A 22,509-nucleotide genomic window follows, 5' to 3' on the forward strand; every position below is an offset into this window, starting at 1 on the left:
AGCTGAAATTTGCGTTTATGTATAAAAGAGCTCCAACAGCTGCCCTTTTTAGTTTCTATTTATACCACACAAACATTGCATAAGCAATGGTAAATCAAATAGAGATTTAGCAAGCAAGGGATTAAATAAGCAAGATTGGGTCCTGAAGTAAGAAATCAATAAATAATGGATATTTAAGTCTGATGGGTTTACTTGTTGCTTATCCTGTACATTTGAACAATTTAGCCAAATGATGAAAAGACCCCTACAAAAGAGTATCTAAGTTACATTCCTCACTCTTCCACAGCTGAAAAAGTACATTGAGAATAACCTTTCTAAGCTCTGCTTTGAGAGTTACTCGTTGCTTGAGGGAAATGAAATGCTCTCTGAGGGTTGCAGTGGCTGTTTAAATACTCTGTGTAAAGCTATAATGAATCTCTGTAGGAAAGCAAAATGTCAACAATAAAAAATGTGAGCTAACAGAACTCCTATTTTTTGAATTATTATGAACACTAGAAAAAATAAAAGGGTTGTACTTACGGGAACGTCAACATATTTTGCAGCTGCTTTCACCTTTAGAAAATTAAAAATAAAACAACACACAGTAAGTGCTTATCACTACAGATTGTGCACAATTTCAGAATTATGCACAGAAAGAAGAACAGAACCATTGTGAATCCAAACACTTACAGTGAATGAAACTAATGATGAGAAGAAAGTGCCTTCATCATATCTTGACAATTTAGACAGCACACCTTCTAACACTGAAACAACCTGGAGGAAAAGCACAGAGAAAAATCTAAACGCACAATATGAAAAGTAAATATTTTGAATGAGAATGTGAGTTTTTCTTCCTCAGATTTTTATTGTTCAGCAGCGCAATGCAAACCGTAAATTTGATCACCTTCTCCATCTCACAAAGTGCTGAAATCAAGGACAACATTCTTTTCTCAGCTTCACCTATGGATTGAACTGATGGAAATCATTGTTGAACCACTGCAGAAATAGAAACCCAACCCCAAATTCCTCCTGATGGGGGCCTGCTACCCAACACCCCTTTACTGCCTCTCGAATGTGTGGTTAAATATAGGAGTGTGTGTACCCAGCATGTATTTTGGGTAGAAAACACACGTTATTTTCTAGGATCGCAGTTTCTAAGACCACAGCTTCAAAGATGGTGGAGCACAATTGTTAGAGGTGGCGATCTTGATATGATGTTCCTCTTATCTTTGCTATTGAATAGAAAACCAGCTCTGATTTCACCCAACAGTGTAATAGCACTAGAGTTTTCTGTCAGCTCATCTTCAACAACGGCATGTGCTGTTGAACTGATACTACATGGCCAAGGAGGGGCAAGAAAATGTAGGCCCCAAATCTCTGGTACGGTGTGGTTCCTCTCCCCCATGCTTTCACCTGCGATTCTCTGAGTAGGGGGACTCCTCAGTAAGTGGCATGAAAAGGCGTTTTTGCCAAAATTTATTTCTGATTAAAAAAAAAATCTTATTAATTGCATTAATTATAGCCTTAATGTTTAAACTCCCTCAAATTAGCCTTAAAGCAAACACATCCCCTTCTCATGTCCCTCTGTGATGTTATGTTGCTCAAGTCATTCATATATATAACATAAAATACTGTCAGCCGTTGTATTCATGCACATTTGTTTTACACATATGAATTGCTTTCCAGTTTATATAAAGATTGTTTTAAAAGTCATCCCTTGCTCCCAACACAGTCATTCCCACAGCCACGAGTATCATTTTATGAGTGTGTGAACAGAACAAAATTCCATCTGGCATGCTGTTAATGGGCACTGTAACAGTGTCACAACAGTGTCACCTCCAGAGGAACTGAGATCATCACTTTACAATAAGCCCTGCTCTTAACAGTTCAAGGAGCAGGAGCAAGTGCAAACTTACATTTGTCATTTATCAATCTAACCTGTCATATTTACAGTGATTAATTAAGACACCAGTACGTAGGTGCCGATCAAGGAATAAAACCACATCACGAGAGAGAGTGGCAGTTGTTTCTGCGCCCCATGCACAGTATAATTACAGTTCCTTTATTAGACCAAATACCAGCTTTCTGCTTTGCTGTTGCATGCCTGTGAGAAGCTGCCATTCATACTTTAACTCAATTTATCTGACTGGCAAGGATTCTTTCTGCAGAAGGGTGTTCAATCTTACTGTGCAAAGATCTGCTATGGAAGGGGCTGATCTCACAAACAACATGGTGTCCACAGTGCCAACAAATGGTTCCAATACAAGTGGGACACAAAAGAACATTGCAGTGTCAAGGATGTCCATTTAAATGAAAAGCTTAGTTATGAAGCTGGAAACTTGTTTTCTGAGATCTTAGTGTACGGACCTGTGAAGCTCTAAGAGCATTTCTGCGTATACCTCACATTCTCTGAATTGGTTACCCTGAGACACGCTGTGCTTTGTTCCATTGTTTTGTGCTATTCCTGTGATTTGCTAAATGCTTCAGCTTGGTAAGTCTCTTGTGTACAAAATGCACAGTATAGTCTTTACCAAGTAAAGTCTCACTGAAGTGAAAGTACTCTTTCATTTTCATAGATGACTTGCAGCTAAAAACAATTACTGAAACACTTATTCCACTGGAACACAAAGGAAATAATACAGAGGCAAGGCTAAAAAATAATGAAAATATATTGGAGAAAAAAAATGAACACACATGGATATTATGCACATTGATGTGCATTTTTCCTGGCCAAAACCAAGAGTGAAACATCAGCCTTCCTCTGTACCCTCAGAGGCTTTCTGCCTTGAAACAGAAGCAATCAGGATGTCACTGGCACTTCACATCTCAAGTGAGGAGAGACTGGTTAAGCTTCTAATGATCAGCCAGTGACACAGAATATTTGCTTCCTGTTCCAAGATTTCAACCTCTGGTAACAGTATATGTGATACCTAATAAAGCAAATCCTTCTGTATTGATGGCAGTTGTCTCTAGAATTTCTTGTACATACATTCAGGAGGAATATGACTATTTTCTTCGTTCTTCTATAATCTCAGATATTAAAAAAAATTAATGAAAAGTTTAACTTTCAATAGCATGATTTGCTCTGATTAAATTCCCCTTTCTTCCTCTTCCTCTTCAATAACTCTAAATCCATAAACTGACAGGTCAGTTCGGAATGATGACAGGTGGCATGTAAAACTCGAAACTGTTGAGTTGAACCATTTACATAGTTACGTTTACACCAAAACTTCACTTTAGAGAAAAAATGTGTGTGGTTTTTACATGTTTATCAGTAAGTGGACACATTTTGCTTAAACTTCTACAACGATTCTACAGAAACCTTCCTCTTCAACTCCTGTGCAAGCATGGTGGGTGTCAATCCGAAAGGAGGTTCCTGCTCCCCCCACCCTGTGCCAGCAAGCTGTAACAAGTGAAAATGAAGGCATGATGAAAATATGACCACAGTCTTATTTTTTTCCCACTAACTCACAAATTTTAAATGTACAGCTTTTTTCTCCTACTTTGAAAATCAGGTATTTCTAGGTAGTTTGCAATGCATAGATAACAAAATGTCTTATAAAATCTTTCTGTTCAATTATTTATTTGCTGTGTCCTTCAAACTATTAGGAACTGAAAGCTTTTCTTTCAAATCAAGCACTTAAGACTTTTGCTGGAGTAGAGGTGCTACCTCTAACATAAGACATTGTTTAAGTTTTCTTCACTTATTTTCCAGGTACCTTATTTTCCATGTTTCCAAAACATATTTTCTTTTTAAATATAAAACCCCTACAAAGTCAATTTCAAGAAATAGCAACTTATAAAATATTTTTAAATTAAATGGTTTGTGGAGCAAAATTTCATAAAAAAGCTATACGGATAGTCTGGATGTTGTCCATCTTTAAATACAAAATTTAAATACTACTTAGTGATAGGAAGAAAGTTTTCATGTGAAAAATTAAACAAAAAATAAAATATGCTATTACTTATGATAATACTGACATAATCAAGTCCTACCAGTTCTGCTAGCTGCTAGCAGTTCTTATCTATAAGAAACACAGAAGAGAAACTTATCCAATTAGAAAGTTGCACAGAAATTGTTTACCTAATGTGTTATAAAATTTAATTTTGTAAATTCAATATTATTTGGATGACTGTTATTTACAAATCATGTTGTTGTCCCTCCCAATCTCACTGTGTACAGAAAAACTGTGTGATATTTAAAGACATTTCAGAAGTTCAATAATTAGAGATGTATTTCTCTGCTTTATTATAAATTAAAATCTAAATTGTTTTACCTTTGAAACAAGAAGTGAAATAATTTCTTTAACAGTTTCTTCAATCAAGTCATCTATTTTTGAATGGTATTGTTGCTGTATTTCAAAAGATAAAAAAGCATTAGCATGTATATGAACACACACTTTTGTCATAAGTCATAAATGGTACAAAGCTGATAACCCTGCCAAATCAGATTTACTTAAAATTATCATTTTGAACATCAGAAGAACAAACCCTTGAAAACGATCCACCCAATCAACACCTCCTTACATTCTGTGTTGAAAATTTTCCCATGTACACTGTTGAGTTAAGCAGCTAATGGGGTTATTATTTAGATGAATTGAGTTCTTATTCTTATTCAGGCGAAGGAATGTGAAGGATACTTTTTGTCTTCTCCTATATAATTAAGGTGGCCATGTATTTTTTTTTCTAAAGGGTTGGTTTAGCTGGAGAAGCAAAAAGACTAGAATAAGATTTAATTAATACAGCATTTCATGTCTGACAACTCTCATTCATAAGTTATTTTAAATGTCCTCTAGAAATAAAATGAGCTTCAATTGTTCATCCTAAAAGAGCCTTTCTGTTAGCACAGTGAGCTGCAGTTTATACAAATCTTACAATATGCTCAAGCAAGGGCAAAATTAAAATTTCATCAACAAAGCAGAATAGATGGTAACAAATTAATAGGCCATAAAAGGCATAATACACCAGACTTCATTCTCCATAGCTTTTTTCTTTTGCTTTTTCTTAAAGAAGGTGCCTTTAAGTAAATGCTTTTAAAATAAATCTGAAAGACTTTTTAGATAATACTACAGAATTCTCTCCTGAAATTAACAGGAACTAGGGATCCCATTCTGTCAAGGAGGCACATCAATTTAAACAGTAATTCTTCCTTTAGAAACATTTATCTGACAGCAAAGATTGTCCCCAATAGCCACTTCACAGAAAATGTGACTTGTAAAGACTAACCCTATCTTCATAGTTCAAGGCTACATGGAACAGCCAACAGCATAATGCTCGGAGTAAACGTACTGAGGTCAGTATAAACATTAGCCTAACTTAGCAGCTGCCAGCTGAAGAGTTTTCAGAGTTGTAAGTTTTTAAAGGCTATTTTGCATCTCTCTCAGAGTAGCCATACATACCAAAACATTAAATCTGATCTGCTTAATATAGTTAGGAATGATCTTCTAAACAGCGCACCTACCGAACTTGCATTTAAATTAAGAGAGAATAAAACTATGAGATGTGTTTGCCCACACATATGTATCTGTTCCAGGTACCAACACCCAGTGTGTTAATTTTTGGTTTTAATTTCTTTTAAACTTTAAAAACACTTGGAAAATGTGAATACACGTCTCAGACAAACATCAGCAGACATCTCAGAAGAGTGAAAGAATGTATTAGAAATACATCAAAGAACTTTCCATAGTTCCAGATATATTTTATTCTAACCATATTGATGTCTTGACCAATATAATATTCTCTTGATCTGCTAAGGATTTAAATCACCCCAAACTGTCTGACATCTGTTGCTTACACTTGGTTTCTTACTCTCTGAAAACAATAAATAATTACATTCCCATAGATGCATGTCAAAACTATACATATTCCTAGGATCACAGTTGTCCTTCCCATAAAGTATCTGCAACTTTACCTCCACAGCACATTAAATTAATGGATGTATAGTTCCTATATTTTTGCCTTTTTTCTTTTCTTTTCTTTTTTTCTTTTCTTTTTTTTTTTTTTAATCACTGCAAGGCATATAATTTTGTAGGAATGGAATATAATCAGTAAGTAGCTTCACTGTGTGACCAAGAAAAACAAGTACTAAATCAAATTATTCAAAAATCACAACAAAATTCCAAAACAATGACATTTATTTAAAATAATTTTTGTTTTTTAATCTGAATTTAATTTCCTTTTTTTCAAGATTTATTTTGCAACTTATGAGATCATAAATTCTTTTAACCCACTCCTCCCCAGTGCCAACTTCCACCAAAACCAGCCACCCCTGACAAAAAAAACCTTCAAATCCTTGTGGAAGATTATTTGACTCCAGGAGAGAGGCTTTAGGAAGATGGCAAATATTGTGGAATTAATGATAAAATTGTATGAGCTGGCAAGGTTGTATGCACAATCCTGAAATCAGCACTTGTAGGACTCCAGCTTTTCTACTTCTGCCAAGCTTGCTCAGTAAGAGCAGACAAATCCTCACTCCTTTCCCAAACACATTCATGGCTAATTGTGCCTTTACATTCCTCTGCTGGCTGATATGATCACAGTCCACATGGAGTCTGAATCTAGACAAGTCAGCTCCCACAGCTAAATTATTTGAATACACTTTGTGGAGTCTTTCAGCATCATCCCAAAGCCCCTGAAGGGGGGCTTTGTCTTTCCAGCTGCCCTAGAGTAACTCCCAGTAAAATACGAAATACAGCTGCAGCTGTAGGAGCTACTTGGGAGAAAATTATGCTCAGTGGCAAAGTGTGTCAGAAGATGCAACCAAACAGGACTGTCTTTTGAGGACAATGTGGCTGGTCTTCCAAACGTGGCCCTCTGCTCCTGCTAGCATTTGGAAGGAGATGAAGTATTTTAGTGCCTTTTGACACTTGTGCTTTTGGGGAACAGAAGAGTTTGTTCCTAAATCCTGTGGTGATGAGCTGAGAACTGTAACTTGCTCAATTCTACAATATACTCTTTTCCGTTTACCTCACTGTTGAGTGACTGTTGACCCAATATTGGAGGTGGCTTTTATAACTACTTGGATATTTTGGTTTTGGTTTTGTCAAAAGATTTTCAAACTAGCTTTCCTTTGTTTATTTTAATGTTGGATGGCTGTGAAAATAAATTGCACATGATCGTCTGAATGGAAACTGCTACTGCCAACATATAACATTACAATATTACATACATATTAAATTGTCTCTGCACTTTTACTATCAAATCGGCTATAATCCTCTACTACTTATGCAGTTAAACAAGTCTCTTCCTTGAATTGTATGAACCAAAATAGCTTCAGAAACAAAGTTCATCAAATTAAAGCCCACTTTTCCCTAAATTTTTCTACAGATACACAAAGCACTGGCTGTGGCACATTCCACTGAAATGGCACATCACTCATTTTTCCCTAAATTGAAAAGCATGTCTCTCTTCTTTTATAAGCATGATAGGGTACTGGGAGGCTGGAATTCTGAAACAACTAAAATAATACCTTCTATCCATGTTCCGCTATGAAGCACTCAACAGTATAGACCAAGGGCATTTACTCTGTTCATGCCACCCAGTTACACAAAGAAACAAATAAGCTGTGACTCAGATCTAAGGTCCTGCTTGGATCTAACGATTTGTCAACCTAAATGGCCCCAGAAATATTTTCTATTTTATTCTTGCCTCCAGCAATATTTCCTGTGTGATTCTTACCTATCATACTCAAAAAGGTGAATGTTGCCAGAATACTGCAGCATCTAGATCATGAAGTTATAAGTTAATAGGTTTTAAACTATTTATCACAAATAACAAAGGCCAAAAAATCTCTGGATTGAATATTGTATGACAGAAAAGGTTTCCCTTACTGCTGCTATTCATTTGACTTGGGATCCATGGACTGTAAAGGAGTAGCACCTGTTGGCTTCTGGTTCAGGAAAGAAGGAAGTGGGATACTGCTCACCGTACAACTACCCAAGATTACATTTACTGAAACTAAGAAGCCGGGCAGGCAACTGTTTGAGAAACAGCAGCAAGCGGTATGTTACTTAGCTGTCTTGCTGCACCCTTCCCCTGTACGCCATGAATTGCCATTCTGGTTGTCCATTAAGCAGGCTGCAGGCACCAACAGTTAGTCTGAGATAAGGCGATTCTCCCCTGGACCTGCTTTTCAAACCCTACTAGGGCAACTGCCAACTAATGCAGAAGGCATCCAGCAGCTGAGCTCTCTTTAAACACAATGTGATGATCATCCATATAGCCAAATTATGCAGTGCTTCTCTTAGGCTTTAAGATGATATCCAGAAGGCAAGGAGGGGAACCCTCCTGAATGGCAGACTTAGTGATTCTTTATGAAAGTGGATTTAAGTGGAAGACATTTGGGAGAATGGTGAGCAATGCATGAAGTAACGTAGGAAAACCAGGGGACTCAACCAAATTTAAACTCTAAACTCAAGGTGCTGATTGCTAACCATGGCCAGAATGCCCTAATTACATGTTAAGTAAGAATTCCCTCCTATCTGACAACACAGGATAAAAACTTCTGCATCTGACTCTACTTGAACAAGACATACAACTCCTTATAGCTCCATATAAGGAATGAAAAGAGCATGCTGTATTCAAGGAAATGTTTGAGTCTAACCATCTAATTAAATAACACCTTCCATCACTTGCAGAGTAAGTTCTAGAAACTGTCAGTGTTGAGTTTTAGGTGAACGAACAGCCCTTTTAAAAAATTTTAACTCAGGCCTTATGGAATGCTTTTCTTGACTGGCATAAAGGACCATGTTTGAGACTAACATGAAGATGAAAGAGGACAGGGGAAAGAAAGGTAATACGGAAAAGGTTTCAAGACCAAGTGGCTAAGTAGGAGTAATTGGAAATGCCAGAGCTTCTATAGAAGAGTCAGAGATGCAACTGTTTATGTTATGAGATGCTCTCCTGCCTGCTTTGACAGATGGGCAGATTCCAGAAGTATCTCACCCAACAAATCTTGAAGCGTTTCAAACAACTATGGTATCAGCTATGAGCAACTGAAAAGCCAATAATTCAAAGTTTATGAGAAAGAAGGAAGTTTCCACATTATCTGATAATTTCTGACATGTGAAGAATTTGAGGTTCCTTTGGTTCATTAGATGAATCGGCATGAAGATTAATCTGGGTACTTTGAAAGAAGTATGTATTTCATCACAGATATGCTAAATTTTCAAACTCTTGCACTGAAAAGAAGCACTGGAAGCATTTGGGGTCATGGTCAGACCTACTAGGGAACAAGGGCTGTATTTCTGTTTTTGACGTTGTGAAGAGTGTATGATGGGGCTTGAAAATCTAGAGAATGGGAAGATTTCAGAAGATAATCTGGTGAGGGTCTGCAGTCCAAAAGATAACTGCAAATGCTGAACTTTGGCTCTGAGGGGACTGGCTGACCATGCAGGAGGCTTTGTCCAGAGCAAGTGAGAGGAATGGCATGACTGTGGAGAATGAAGTTATACCATCTGTCTGCAGGTCTTTATGGAGGTACTAGTATTGTCTGTCCCCAAAGAAGGGTGTGCATGCATGTATTTGCAGGTTACTGCTTGGACAGCAAGTAAAAGATGAAACAGCAGCATCAGCCTAAGACAAAGAGTTGCTAGTTGTGATTTACTTCTGATGAGCCTGAAACAAGTTGTTTGCTGCTCTTTTGCTTCACTGAGAACTGAAAGAGTCCAAAAATTTGTGACCTGGTAAGACAGGACACTTGGTCTGAAAAGCAGAAGAGTGAAGAATTCATCTGGAACCACCTTAAGAGGATGAACAAGGAAAGAAGAACTGAGAAGCTGATGATCATTCTGTAGCAAAGTCAGACAGATAAAGGAATTCTGAGGGCTAGGCATATAAATTTACAGGAAAAGCAATATTACCATTTAAAATAAAAAGTGGCTGTTAATAACCAAAGAAAAAATGTAGGTTAAAAAAACAATGAAAAACCACTTACCCATTGATTAGCAAACTGGTTCATGTCATGGAAAACCAAAAGGAAAAATAAAGATGACAGGGTAGAACAGGAAAATGATGAATGTCTCATTGAATTGGGGAAAAAAAAAAAAGACAATTACATCGAATACGCCAACTTAAAAAGATGAGTCAATAAAATGAAAAGCACAGTACAGAAATGCAAAAATCAACAGAAACAATATGACCAAATAATGTAAACGTGAAACTGCCCAAAGCAGACATACTTTTTTGTTGCCAAATTCTGACAAATGTTTTTACCCTCTCTCCAAAACCAAATCAAACAAAATTACACTGCTAATGCATTAGCACAACAAGAACAGTTTTAATTTTATGCTGGTAATCTCACCAGTAGTATGCCCTTTTCACTTCACAGATTATTCCTGCCAAGAGTGACAACGTGGGAAGGACAGTAGTCAGTGAAGTCTAAATATACTTCAAAAGCACATCAGTGCTCCATTGTGGAGTATCTACAGTCCTGGCAGCAGACTACTGCCAAAATTGTCCTTGGAGACCAAGTAAAAAAATCCCATTAAATTACCTGATTATTTCTTTCCTATATTTTCAGTATGTATACAGGCATGAATGCTGGGTATATGAGCCATTTAAAAACAAACTTACTCGTTTAAAACCTGGCTGCAAAGGACAATGTTTTGGCTCTATTTTAATATTAGAAAAGAGTCCTGAAGTGGACTGTTTCTCTGCCGCAACCCAAGAGAAATTCCCGAAGGGGCTGTGTGTCAAGAAATCCTCTGAATGTTCAATAGACTCTCAGGTCAAGCAAATAAATTACAGAAGCACTCTGTGTCTTCTGTGGTGGAAGATGAGGGGTTGTGTCTTGCATGATGCTTCTAGGGAGCTGTCTATGCATGCTCCTGTACAAACAGAGCTACATGACACATTTCAGCTAGTTTGAAATTTATCTACTAAGGACTGTCTGCAGCGTGAGATGTTTCAGATTAACCGAACATAGGAATTAAATATACAAAATTCTACTCACCTCTTGCCCCCCATCCAGTATGCAGAGTTTAGCCGTCTGTTTTTTGGCATCGACTAAGACATTAAACATTGTACACAGAGAAGAAGGGATACGCAAGTCTGTTGATTTGTTTGTCTTTTGCAGCTTGAGTTCAAATGCAATTCTTGTTCTGTTTATTAAAACACAATTCATAATATCAGTCTCTCTGATAATTCTGAACAACCAGTGTACAAATGTATAAACCTTACTAAACATGTTGGCTCAACAATGTATATGCATGTGAGAACATTTTAGAAATAAAATTCTGTAAGTGCAGAATATCCACCCATTCAATAAACAATTGCATTGATGGTAATCTCAAGGTTCTGCACTGCTTCAGCTAATTCAGCTGAATAATAAAAGTATTATCTTCTTGCCTACTAGATAAGAATATACTTCCTTCTATGATGACTGAGAACAATTTAAAGCAATGAAAATACCCCACTTCTATGGGGTACCAGCACTTCTATGTTAAATCACACCGAATACTTGCTTCTAAGAAATATAATTTAAAAATCCTTTTCTGGCTTTAACAGAAAAGTGAATTTTATTGAAGAAAAGGAGTTTATTATTAAGCAAATATTAATATTTATATTGAAAAGTAAGATGTATCAGAGGATACATAATACAAAAAGACTATTTTCTTCTCACACCAGTGTTAATAAGGAGCAATGTCACTGAAATAAATTATAATAGTTCAGAATACACAAATATAAAAGTAATGTTTTATTTCCACCCTTATTTTTAAATGTGGGTACCAGAAACTGACACAATGTTTGAAGAAGATGGGAACAGAAGCATCCTATTTCCATTTTTAAAAGTCTTATAGATCATACTAGTATGACAATAAGAGTTATAATAGAATAGTTCCATCATTCTTTTCTGAGTCTCTACTGTCTAATACAATCCACCCTATGGATATAATTTACTCTTTTTGTTATCTGATGAACAGTATCTTTGACCACAGTAAAACATAGTTAGTGTATTAACACTAGTATGTTATGTATTAAGTCTAAAATATTAATACATTTTATGTATTGACACTAGGATCATTCTGTAATATTAATTAAACCTTCATTTATTGCCACCAGAATCTTCTTATTCTCTACAAAAACAAGCAGCAAAGATGTCAGGATTGGTATCACAGACCAAAATTCTTTTTTCTTTGAATACTTTTTGTAATGCCTCTGTGTTAATAATTCTGTTCTCAGCTTCTGGTTGTGATCCTGGCAGTGAGCCATTTTTAACCTATTTTGTGTGTGCCATTAAAATCTGCACAGTCAAATCTGTATGGTGCAAAGTTTTAGATAATGACACGTGGCATTAGATTTATTGCCTAGGAGAAATCCAAGTATTTATATTATCACAATTGCTTTTCCCACATTAATCTGTAATAATCTTTAAAAAAGACATAAGATGAATTTGAGAAGATTCATTTTTCAATAAATTATTTTAACTAGTACTAATTATATACATCTTTGTATTTTAGTCCTGTTGATGAAAGTCCCAGTGTAAAGACTTTTTTCATTTTTTTCCAGGCTCGAAGTCAATACAATCAATATATTTCTGCATCTCAATGCTACTCCTTTTATGGTTTTTAAGACTAAGATTGCACTGATAGTCTTCCAGTCCTTTAAGATTTCACCATTTTTCTAAGGTCTGTTAGATATTTGTGGACTGATCTTCTACACCAAATTCTTTAGAACAGATGGATGTAAGCTTACATGACATCAATTTTATTAGATATTGTCTCATATCTTCCTTCGCTACAGAGCTTAAACTTTTATTCCATCCACTATATCATTCCCCTTCCAAAATCACATAGAAATGTTTGTGAAATGCTTCTGCCTTTTTTACCATAATTTCATCACTGTAGCTCTAGCAATAGGCTCATACACTAAGCCTGAGGTTCTCCTTGTTCCTACTATGTTTAACAGAAAATAATAAAACACTGTGTTACCAGATTTAACCTTACTGGATGTTAAAGGTTCTCTGTTTCTTTAGCCTTCCTTATCAATGTTGTATATTTTCTGATTGACACTATTAATTTGTCTACAAATTTTCTTTATTTTTTCCCCATTCTTCTATTTATTTTTTTAAAAATCAGTATTTTTGTGAGTCCAGACTAAGCTTTCTCTGTATGTGGGATCATGGCTTCTGAAGCACCTAATAGGAGATCCCTGTAAATTTTCTAGACATACAGATATTTCTTCTGAACTCAATGATATGTACTGAAAGGTATGGCAGAGATCTTTTTGGATCACCAATGTTTAATTTAAAAGAATATACCCATAATGTATATAACACTATGTTTTCCATAATTTCCAGAAGCTTAGCAATATAAAACTTAGTTTCAGTTGGATGACTTTACAGATAGCCTTCTTTTGTTTATTGTATAAATGCAGAAATTCTGTATACTCTTTAGTTTGTAATATATTTCTTAGAGACAGTACTCTAAAATAATGGTAAATTAAGTAATATTATTAACTGAACATGAAGAATAATATAGTAACGGAGAAGGGAAATGTGCAAAAAGAAAAAGGATTTCTTCAAGCAGAATTCTGAGATTTGTTAGTATTTGCCACAAACATGGAATAGAAAGAGATTTGGTTTATTCACTTCCAAGGGTCTATTCACAGTATATGTAGAAATTCTCTTTGGTATTTCATAGATGTTGCCAAATTGCTGATTGCCAGATGCTAGGAAATACACACAAGTCATGGTCTCTTTACAGTTGCCCTGATTCCTATTACAGGATTTTGGTACAGATGTACCTCTGCGAGCCAGTATGGCTGTTACTATGTTAATTTTCAAATCTCTCCCAATTTTTAATTGATCATTTCAACTGTACCTTTTAACGCAGGCTTCTATCATGTCAGTGGCCATGAGTTTAAGTCTCTGCTCTAAATGGTGGGCAAATTCTGGTTCTGGCCAGTGAAGATCAAAAACAAACATCTGCAGAGCATCCAGCTTCCAGAAAAGATCTTCTGATGTAGCTGAGCCATTGCTGTAAGAAACAAAACAAAACAAAGTCCCCAAGAAACAGAAGATAAATGTGTGGATGTCTATCCCAGTTGCCACAGAATTATCTAAGGTAGTAAGATCTCCTTATCACACCATCTTCCTCCTTCATGTCACTGTACCTCATAACACAGATGCTCTTATTCCAAGAATGTGAAAATTGTCATGGAAAACTTAAAATAATTCCCATTAGGGTGAAAAAAGTAAAGTTTTCTCATCTGTTAGCTGAGAAATATGACAGGCTAGGGAGGTAGATGGGATGATGGGGAATATGGAAAATGAAGTAGCTCAAATTTCAGTTCAAGACAGGAAAAATAAAGGGTACAGGAATTATTAATTAGTAAGGACCTTTTCAAAACAGTGAAGACTTTGCACATGTTTTCTTGCCTTCATAACTCTGGTAGATAAGCCTACTAAAGAAATGAGGATGCTAGTAGTAATATTGTAAAACAGATACCCAGAGAAATAGTCCCTTGATAAACACTCATTAATTCTAACTGAGGGAATAACATCAGATCCTGGTGGAAAAAAGAGAACAGAAACTATTTAAAGAAATTTATGCACAAACAAAACAGGGGATTAATATAGCTCTATGTCATCTCAGACTGTCCCTGTAGTTTTAACGTTCTTCTTCCAACCTGAACTGGTTGTTAAATTTAAAGACATTTGCTTGTGATAAGATACAACAATTTAAGGCTAATCTTAGCAGTAACTACAGTTACACTTCCACTGTCATCGCGGATTAATTACATTTTCATGATGCGTTGTATTGCAATGCCTGGGTTATTGTTTAAGGACAGTTATACTACGCAGCACGGCATTCCAGGATGTTAGTGACACAAGCAACCAAAACTCAGCCTGACAATCCCAATTCAGATCCAAATAGTTTAAATATGTCACTACTGCCATTTTCTTTCTTCTGCCTCGTGACAAAAGAACATAATTATCAAAACATTAAGGGATCCCAGCTCTCATGGAAGGAGTCAGCGGGTGCTGAGTGTGCTCAGAACAGAGCAGGGTCACATTAAAAAACAAATGAAAAAAATAGAAAGGACTTCCAATATCTGGCCACCTAATGCACCCCTCAGACAGTAGCACCACCACCGGTTCACACCAGGTTAGCCGAGACAGCAGGCGGTGAAGTGAAGCAAAGCACAGCACATGTTCAGGACTCTGAAGAGGCAGCACGGATGCAGCAGGGGCACTGCTTCGGTCTCGCAGCACCCCGCCATCTTCCAGACCCACCCAGCTACCCCCTTGCCCCGCTGCCTTAACGCTACCACGACTTCAGAGCCATCGCTGTCTTCTGCAATGTCGTCTCTGTGCCGAGAGGGGCTGCCGGGCCAGGTGAAGGGGACAGCCCGTGAGGGCCGGGCAGTGGGTGACAAGCTGGGAGCAGTGGTGCCTGCCTAAGGAAAAGGCGGGCTCCGAGCAACCGACCCTGACTTCGGCTTTGGTTTTAAATGGCGCATGTTTTGATGTCTTCACCATGCATAGGAAGATATCCCACAGTTTCAGACAGGCCTTTTTGATACCATGCATATTTTCCCCACTTATTTTAAATAGTAATTGTTAATTTTGCATTGTATCGTGCTCCTGAAAGAAAACAGCAGAAACAGGAAAAATGCCCATGGGACTGCTAAGATTACAACTTGCATAGGGATGTTACCTGTTAAGATTGGACCTGAGTAGGGAGCACTTTTATACACCGCTAAGTTTAATTAAGAAATAGAAATAACAAACCACCAACACTCCTTAGAAACTTTATAATCCTGTTGGACCGTTTCTTAAGTTACATGATAACCAAATATTGAAGAATTCACTACATGTCCTGTGTACACTAGCAGTGAGTGAAGTTGTAGATGCTATGTTATACACAGTATTTGATTCAAAAGTGACTTAGTCAATTTTTGAGATGACTGGGGTAAAAGAAGAAGACAAATTATATAGGGACAGAAACGGGGGCAATCTCAGTATACATATTACAGTTGATAAGCACATGTATTTTCTAGAAAACAAACCATACTTTCTCAAGAAACAGAACTAGCATTTTTCATCATCAGATCATACAATTTAACCATATTTTTTTCTTCCATAGTTTTTTCTTTTTTGCCTAATGGAATTCCAAATGAAATTCTTTAGGACTCAGGAGGACTAATGTGCTCTCAATAACATCAATGTATTCTCATGCACGTTCACTCCCTGGTAGCCACTTAATTTGGTTTCATTATACTACCAAATAAAGTTTCACAATTATAATAAATGTAATAATAGACACAGGTTCATGAAACACTAATTCATTCTGTGAGAAACACTAATTCATTCATTCTCTTTTCATATAATTTTGAGGTCCCATTCTTCAATTTTTTATTCAGCATTGTCCAATGACATTTGAATTTGACTAACATATTATACTAGTAAGATGGGGAAGGGAAATAAAGTGCTAAAAACAGCAACTATTTTTTCCTAGTTCGCACATCCAGACACAAACGTCTAATTTGTTTGTTAAATGCTGCAGAAAACTCTGATTTCAATCAACTTGTTACTGCTATTTGTACCCAGATACTTGTTTTATTTGGATTTTAGGATTTTTCCTGGCCCTTACTCAGTAAAAGCATTAGAAATGGTATTGATTGTCAGCATATACTTCAATACCCTGAAGTGGTTGTACAGTCTATAGATTGCTTTAAGCTGGTTATGTCACTTCAGGGTTTAATACTCCATAAAGTATAAGAGTATGAAGAAGAGCCAAACTCAGTTTTTACCTCCTCCTGGCAGCAGGAGGAATTCCTGCATTCGAATCAAACCACCACAGCATTTGAATCTACATCTACAACCTACATAATTGCAGAATCATTTTTTTGTGAAGGGGCAGGACACGTTCTTGGCTACTGAACAGTTTTTATACGAGTATGTATGGTAAAGCTTCTTCAATCTAATGAATGGAATAATATTGCTCTACCAGGAAACTGAACTGGTACTCTTTTATAAAAAACTGTATTCAATATAGTTATCTAAATTTTTAAAATTAAGCACAAACTCCACTGTTTTGCTGGTCAAAACTTAAGCTTTCAGCACTAGTTCCTTTGTGCAAAAGGTACTATCTGTTGTCCACTCTTTAATCAGGTCATGGCAGTAAGAGAAGGTTTCCAATGGTTAAAAGAGGCAAATATTATGCCCATCCTAATTTTTTTTTTTTAATGGCAATTTAACTTTGTATTTGTTCACACTTTGACTGGGAGATTGGACCAGATATCTCCAGAGATCCATTTTAACTTAGATTATTTTATGGCTTTATGCCTTGCATCATACTGAACACAACAAAAAAAGGTCCAAGTTACAATGTTTCTCCAAGACCCTGCAGAATATTAAACTTAGGAGCTGTATACAGTTTCCTAAGCAATTCACTTATCCACTGACAGCTGAGAGACACAGCTTCCCGCTAGGCTTGCCAGCTATCTAAGCAGCAGCAATTAGTCAAACAGTCCACTAATAAAACACACTGGCTGCAAGATCAGCACACACACGACACCAGAGTAGACACAGCATATGTCATTTCTTGCCTAGCTGTCAAACTCCAGAGGGTAGCTTGGGATATAAAAATATAGGAGAAATATTAAGTATCTAAGGACATTCTCAATCAACTGCAAGATTTAAAATCAGCTGGCTTCCGTTCTTGTAGAATTTACCAAGCGCAATGATGGTGATTTTATAAATTACTGCAATTATTTTTTTTTAAGGTTATTACTGATTTACTATCCCTTAGTGTTTTGTGGGGACTGGTTACAAAACAGGGCACCAGCTCTATGTCCTTTGTGAGCCCCTAGCTTGCAAGCTCCAGCTCTACTTCCTTTATGCTGCCTCAAGACATATATTCAGGGCTCAGAAAGTCAACTGAGAATTTCTTCAACAGAAAAGGATTTTCAATAGTTACAGAGTCAACAGCACTTGCCCCATCTCTCTGTTTTCCATGAGCAGATGAGGGGGAAGGATGGAACAGAACTTTGGCATATAGGGTAACTGCTTGTGTACAGTCCCTCAAAGATATTAGGGACAGAGTTACCTCACGGTTCCTCCTACTTAGTTCAAAAGTGAGGCAACCTAAGGATCAAGCAACCAAAACATGTTTCTTGATTCTTCTTTCTTCCTGCATGTTAGTATTTTGGAAGAAAAGAAATTTGGTCCACAACACACATTCGTCTTCCAGAATGCTCAATAGGAACTAGCTATATTAAAAACTCCTTATTCTACAGAAAGTAGATCAGCTAAATTTCACTATTCCATCAGTCCTATGGCTATACTTTTAAATACCCATCCTTAAAAGCACAAACCATGGCCTCCTTCCGCTTTACTGCAGGCAAGCACTACAGCAGGAACATATGTGGCACTACAGATGCAATCCAACAAAACAGCACCGAAAGGTGGCCTCCTGACTTTTTCAGCATGTGTGAACACACAGAGAGGTCCAGCACGGGAGCTCAGACACTTTCAGACCAGATCCCTTCATATCACAATCAGAGCACTGCGACTGCTCCAGCCAGTCCCTCTTGTCACTCATTACAGCTGAGTCATAGCAGGAAGAACATAGCTGACACATTTCCTTTGATGTTGCCTGTTCTGGCTGGAAGACAAGACAGGAGCATCCTCCTGCAAGCATGTATCTTATTCCATGTTTCCCCAGCCTTGAGTTTTGCTGAACCTGATGTTCTAGACCGGCACTAGATAGCAACAGACAACCTCAAGTCTGTATCTACAGTATTTTTCATCTATCTCATGTCTGCACTGAAAATAATAATATATAAATGAAACCATAAACAACTAAAATCACCCGCAAATCTAACTTAAAAGCCAGGTCCAGAAGAGGCATAGAAATTAAATTTAAAATATGAAATGGAACAAAAATGCAATTTAAAGTAGTACATTTGAATTAATGAATAAGTAATGAAAAAAACCCCTCATTCTGGCTGATTAGAAGCTTTTACAGAATATTCAAACTTTTTTGCTCTTTCAGGATGTTGTCTTCAGCCAAATGGAACAGTAATTCACAGTGCTCTGCATGTCTAGCCAAGGTGTCCTCTGAGTTGTCCTCTCCTGAGACCAATCAAGAAAAATACACTACTACTCATAACACTTTCCCCTTTTCATATCTCCCTTTCCAATGCCCAATAATAAAAGGTTAAGCGAAAACAACTGAAAATGAGGTAATGATCTTCCTAAGTGCTGTTATAAGCAGCATATATTTACTGCTCCAAAACATGTGATCAAGAAAAAAAAACCTGCAATAGTTAATTAAAAAATATAAACAATCTTCTCTAGTAATGTTCAAAAGAATTGCAGCAGTTTTTAAGTGAAAGAGAGGAAAATCTGTTTTTATCAATAAAGCACACAAAGAAATGCCTAACTGTGAATGCCTCTTTCTCTTCAGCAAAAGTTCTTACGTAGGCATGTAACAGCTCTATTGAATATGAATGGACTTAAACATGAACATAAGAGCATGAACATGAACATTAGTAAAGTCTGGAGAATACGAAAACTTCCTATTGCAGTCAAAATAAGCGCAGGAATTGGCATTTAACTATAACTCAGCTCACAGACTATTTTCTCTCATTCTTTTTGCCTGTAGATTCTTCATTGTGTAATGCAAATTGATAATGATTAAATGGCCAAAATCATCCCTTTCAAAGAGAAAGAGAGAAGTCCAGCACAACTTAGTGACATACATAGTCATCTTCTTGCCAAAGCATCAGCTGTGTGGCTGGGAGGAGGGAGCACAGTGGACAGGGAGAGAAAGATTTGGGGGAGTCAGTGGGGAGTCAGTGTGATGTCTGACAAAGCAGGGCCTGGGCTCCTGAATTTAGGTGCCTCCGCGGACTCTATGTACAATACAATATGCCACTCTAGTCCATTTAAGGTGGGTGTTCATCACATCGAAAGGGAAAACCGACAGGAAACACCGGGTTTTGCTTAACGGATATTAGAGCCTAGGTATTCTCCACTGAAGAATTTCACTAGAAAGAGGAAGCTTTGTTCTTCCTGAAAAGGATGGGATGGGAGCAGTGGGGGAAATAAAACCCTCCTTCTTTCTTTCATGTAATAGTGAAAGTAAACCACTTCCTCCACTGGAAGCTGAGACACCATAACCAGCAGGAAAGAAAAAACTCATTAGCTTGGGAGGAGGAATAACTGGCTTGCAGTGCCTTCACTTTTATTTTTTGATCCAAATACAATACATGGCCATTCTGAGAAGTTACTTGGCTCTTCAGTAGGACACAGGTAGGCTGATTCTTAAAATACTACCCGAATTCCATGGTATTACAAAGGTAACAATACTACCTGCAATCTCGAATGTTAATTTATACACATTTCATAAAATACAACCTCAAAGCTCTACGCTTGGGGAAAAAGAACATGAAGAGGTGCCTACAACGGAACCAGCACCTTGGCAGACCTCTTCTCGAATGCTGTGCGGGGTGGCTGAAAGGGGATGACGGCCTTACAGAGGTCACAACGCAGTGGGGACACTGCTCGTCCCCACTTCTCTTGAGAAGCAGCAGAGCAACAGCTACTGCTGGCAAGTGCTTACAGAATATGTCAGCCTCAGGGTTCACCTCAGGTTCACTTTGAAAACCTCATTGATTAGTTTAGGATGTTACGCATACTTTGCCATACACACCATGAACTTTAATACCAGAAGATGTGCAAGGGGGATGAGCCTATGGTTGAATTTCACTATACTCGCACATTTTTTGACAATACAGTCTAGGTATTTCTTGCTACACCAAAACCTTCATTTAGGAAAGACCTACCATTATAATCCTCCAACCAGAATCCATATTTAATACATATTAATTATAAATTCAATACTCAAAATACATGAATTTTAATACGTACAAGTTATTTTTACTGGATGGGTCTGCTAGAATACAGACAGTAAGAAGACCACATCTAAGATTTTAACAACTCTTAACTCTGAAAGCTGTTCTTTAAAAAAAAAAAGTAACCCCTGAAAGGATGGGAATAACAGAAAGGAATTGAGTAGCAGAAGACCAATTAGTTTGATTCAAAGCTGAAATGACTTGCATAAGCACATCAGGCAAAACCTAGCATTATTATAGTAAACACAAAAGGTACCAAAGCCAAGGATTAAGAGGAATTTTGTCAACTTTTAGGGGAATTAGCAGCAGAACAACAACCATAATACTCAACAGACAAGTGCCAGAAGTCTGGCAGAGCACAAACTGTCAACTCTTGCAGTAATGGATCTGAGTGCTTGTTAGGAGCGTTTAACTCTGTCATAAAACTTGAGAAGGCAATACTTGGCTTGAAATCATATTATCAAGCTTTGTGTCTTGAATGTATGGTTTTTGAAGTCTTTCACATTCATCCTTTCCTAATACAACTTTAGCTAAAATAAGGTTCTTCTTGAGCCTTTCTCTAATGTATATGAATGTGTCCTCACATAGAAATCTGGCCTGTAACTATGGGAATATTCCCACAGAACAGGGCATGCCTGCTCTATTTTTTACTTTTTTTTTCTTTTTTAAAGGAAAAGAGCACTGAAGTGTTGGGGAGAAATCAAAAACAAATACGTATTTTTTTAAACAGACAAAGAAATGGATGTACTTCTATTCTGGGTACTTATTAACTTTTTACTATTTCCCTGAAATATGGATATTTAATCCAATGACAATATTTGCAATCAATGATTTTCAGAACCAGTATCTATAGACAATCAAACCCATGCAAAAGTATGATGGGCTGCCTCACTTTACAAAACCACGATCTAAAATCAATTATCCAAAAGATTCCCCACTGCTTATTAATTCAGAAGAACCATTAGGTTGTTTACGGTATTAAACACCATTCATACTATGACAGACCTTTGCCAAGTTGATTTTGTAAGTTATCAGGTTTAAGACTGCTACATTTTAATGCACTAGAAAGCGCAACTCACTAACAGTCCATGCTTGGCTCACTCCCAAGAAACAGTAATTTCCCACTAAGAGATCATAAACACCATGCAATCCAAATACAGCTGCACAGAACACTAGCAAGGCCATGCAGAGCTGACATACAGTCAGAAGGTTATTGAAGAATACACACGTGGAGTCATACAAAGAAGTCATCCAGGTTGGTGTAGTAAAGCTAGGTATTTGTGGAAGATTAAGAGGCAAACTTGGAACTTTTGGAAGAGCTACATTAGGAAGACTGTTGGTGATGCTCCTGTGAAGAAATAAACAATGTAGGAATACAATAAAAAATAGAATATTTAGAGGACAACGGGGGAGAACGTCTGATTAGACAGAAAGCTATAGGCAGGTGCTTTGTTGAGATCTTGTAGAAAGCACTTACTTGACAGGTTGCCATGACTCTTGTTCAAGACCTCTGTGAATGGACTGGGCAATTGATGATTCCATGAGATCGATGTAGCGGATGACCATGGGAACAAAAATTTCTTGCAAGTGCTTGTGAAACTTTCCATTGCACAAAAATGCTTTAAAAACAAACAAAACACAAATAAAAAATGTCAGCCCTTTCCC

The 22,509-nt window shown here is 37.0% G+C and overlaps 1 protein-coding gene across 1 annotated transcript in view; it reads right to left on the reverse strand.

The window, feature by feature from the left end:
* LOC104076151 (calcium-dependent secretion activator 2) overlaps positions 1–22,509 on the reverse strand; it is a gene marked incomplete at its 5' end in the record, with an annotated part of 85,399 nt that overhangs the window by 32,445 nt on the left and 30,445 nt on the right. The window contains 7 exons of the mRNA XM_009576915.1: positions 520–552; positions 670–753; positions 4,257–4,331; positions 10,931–11,078; positions 13,800–13,955; positions 22,073–22,192; positions 22,322–22,463. Of these exons, the coding sequence (XP_009575210.1) occupies positions 520–552; positions 670–753; positions 4,257–4,331; positions 10,931–11,078; positions 13,800–13,955; positions 22,073–22,192; positions 22,322–22,463 (758 nt within the window). The remainder of the gene's footprint in view (positions 1–519; positions 553–669; positions 754–4,256; positions 4,332–10,930; positions 11,079–13,799; positions 13,956–22,072; positions 22,193–22,321; positions 22,464–22,509) is intronic.

The sequence above is a fragment of the Fulmarus glacialis genome, unplaced genomic scaffold (assembly GCF_000690835.1).
Source record: "Fulmarus glacialis isolate BGI_N327 unplaced genomic scaffold, ASM69083v1 scaffold264, whole genome shotgun sequence".
Classification (NCBI taxonomy): Eukaryota; Metazoa; Chordata; class Aves; order Procellariiformes; family Procellariidae; genus Fulmarus; species Fulmarus glacialis.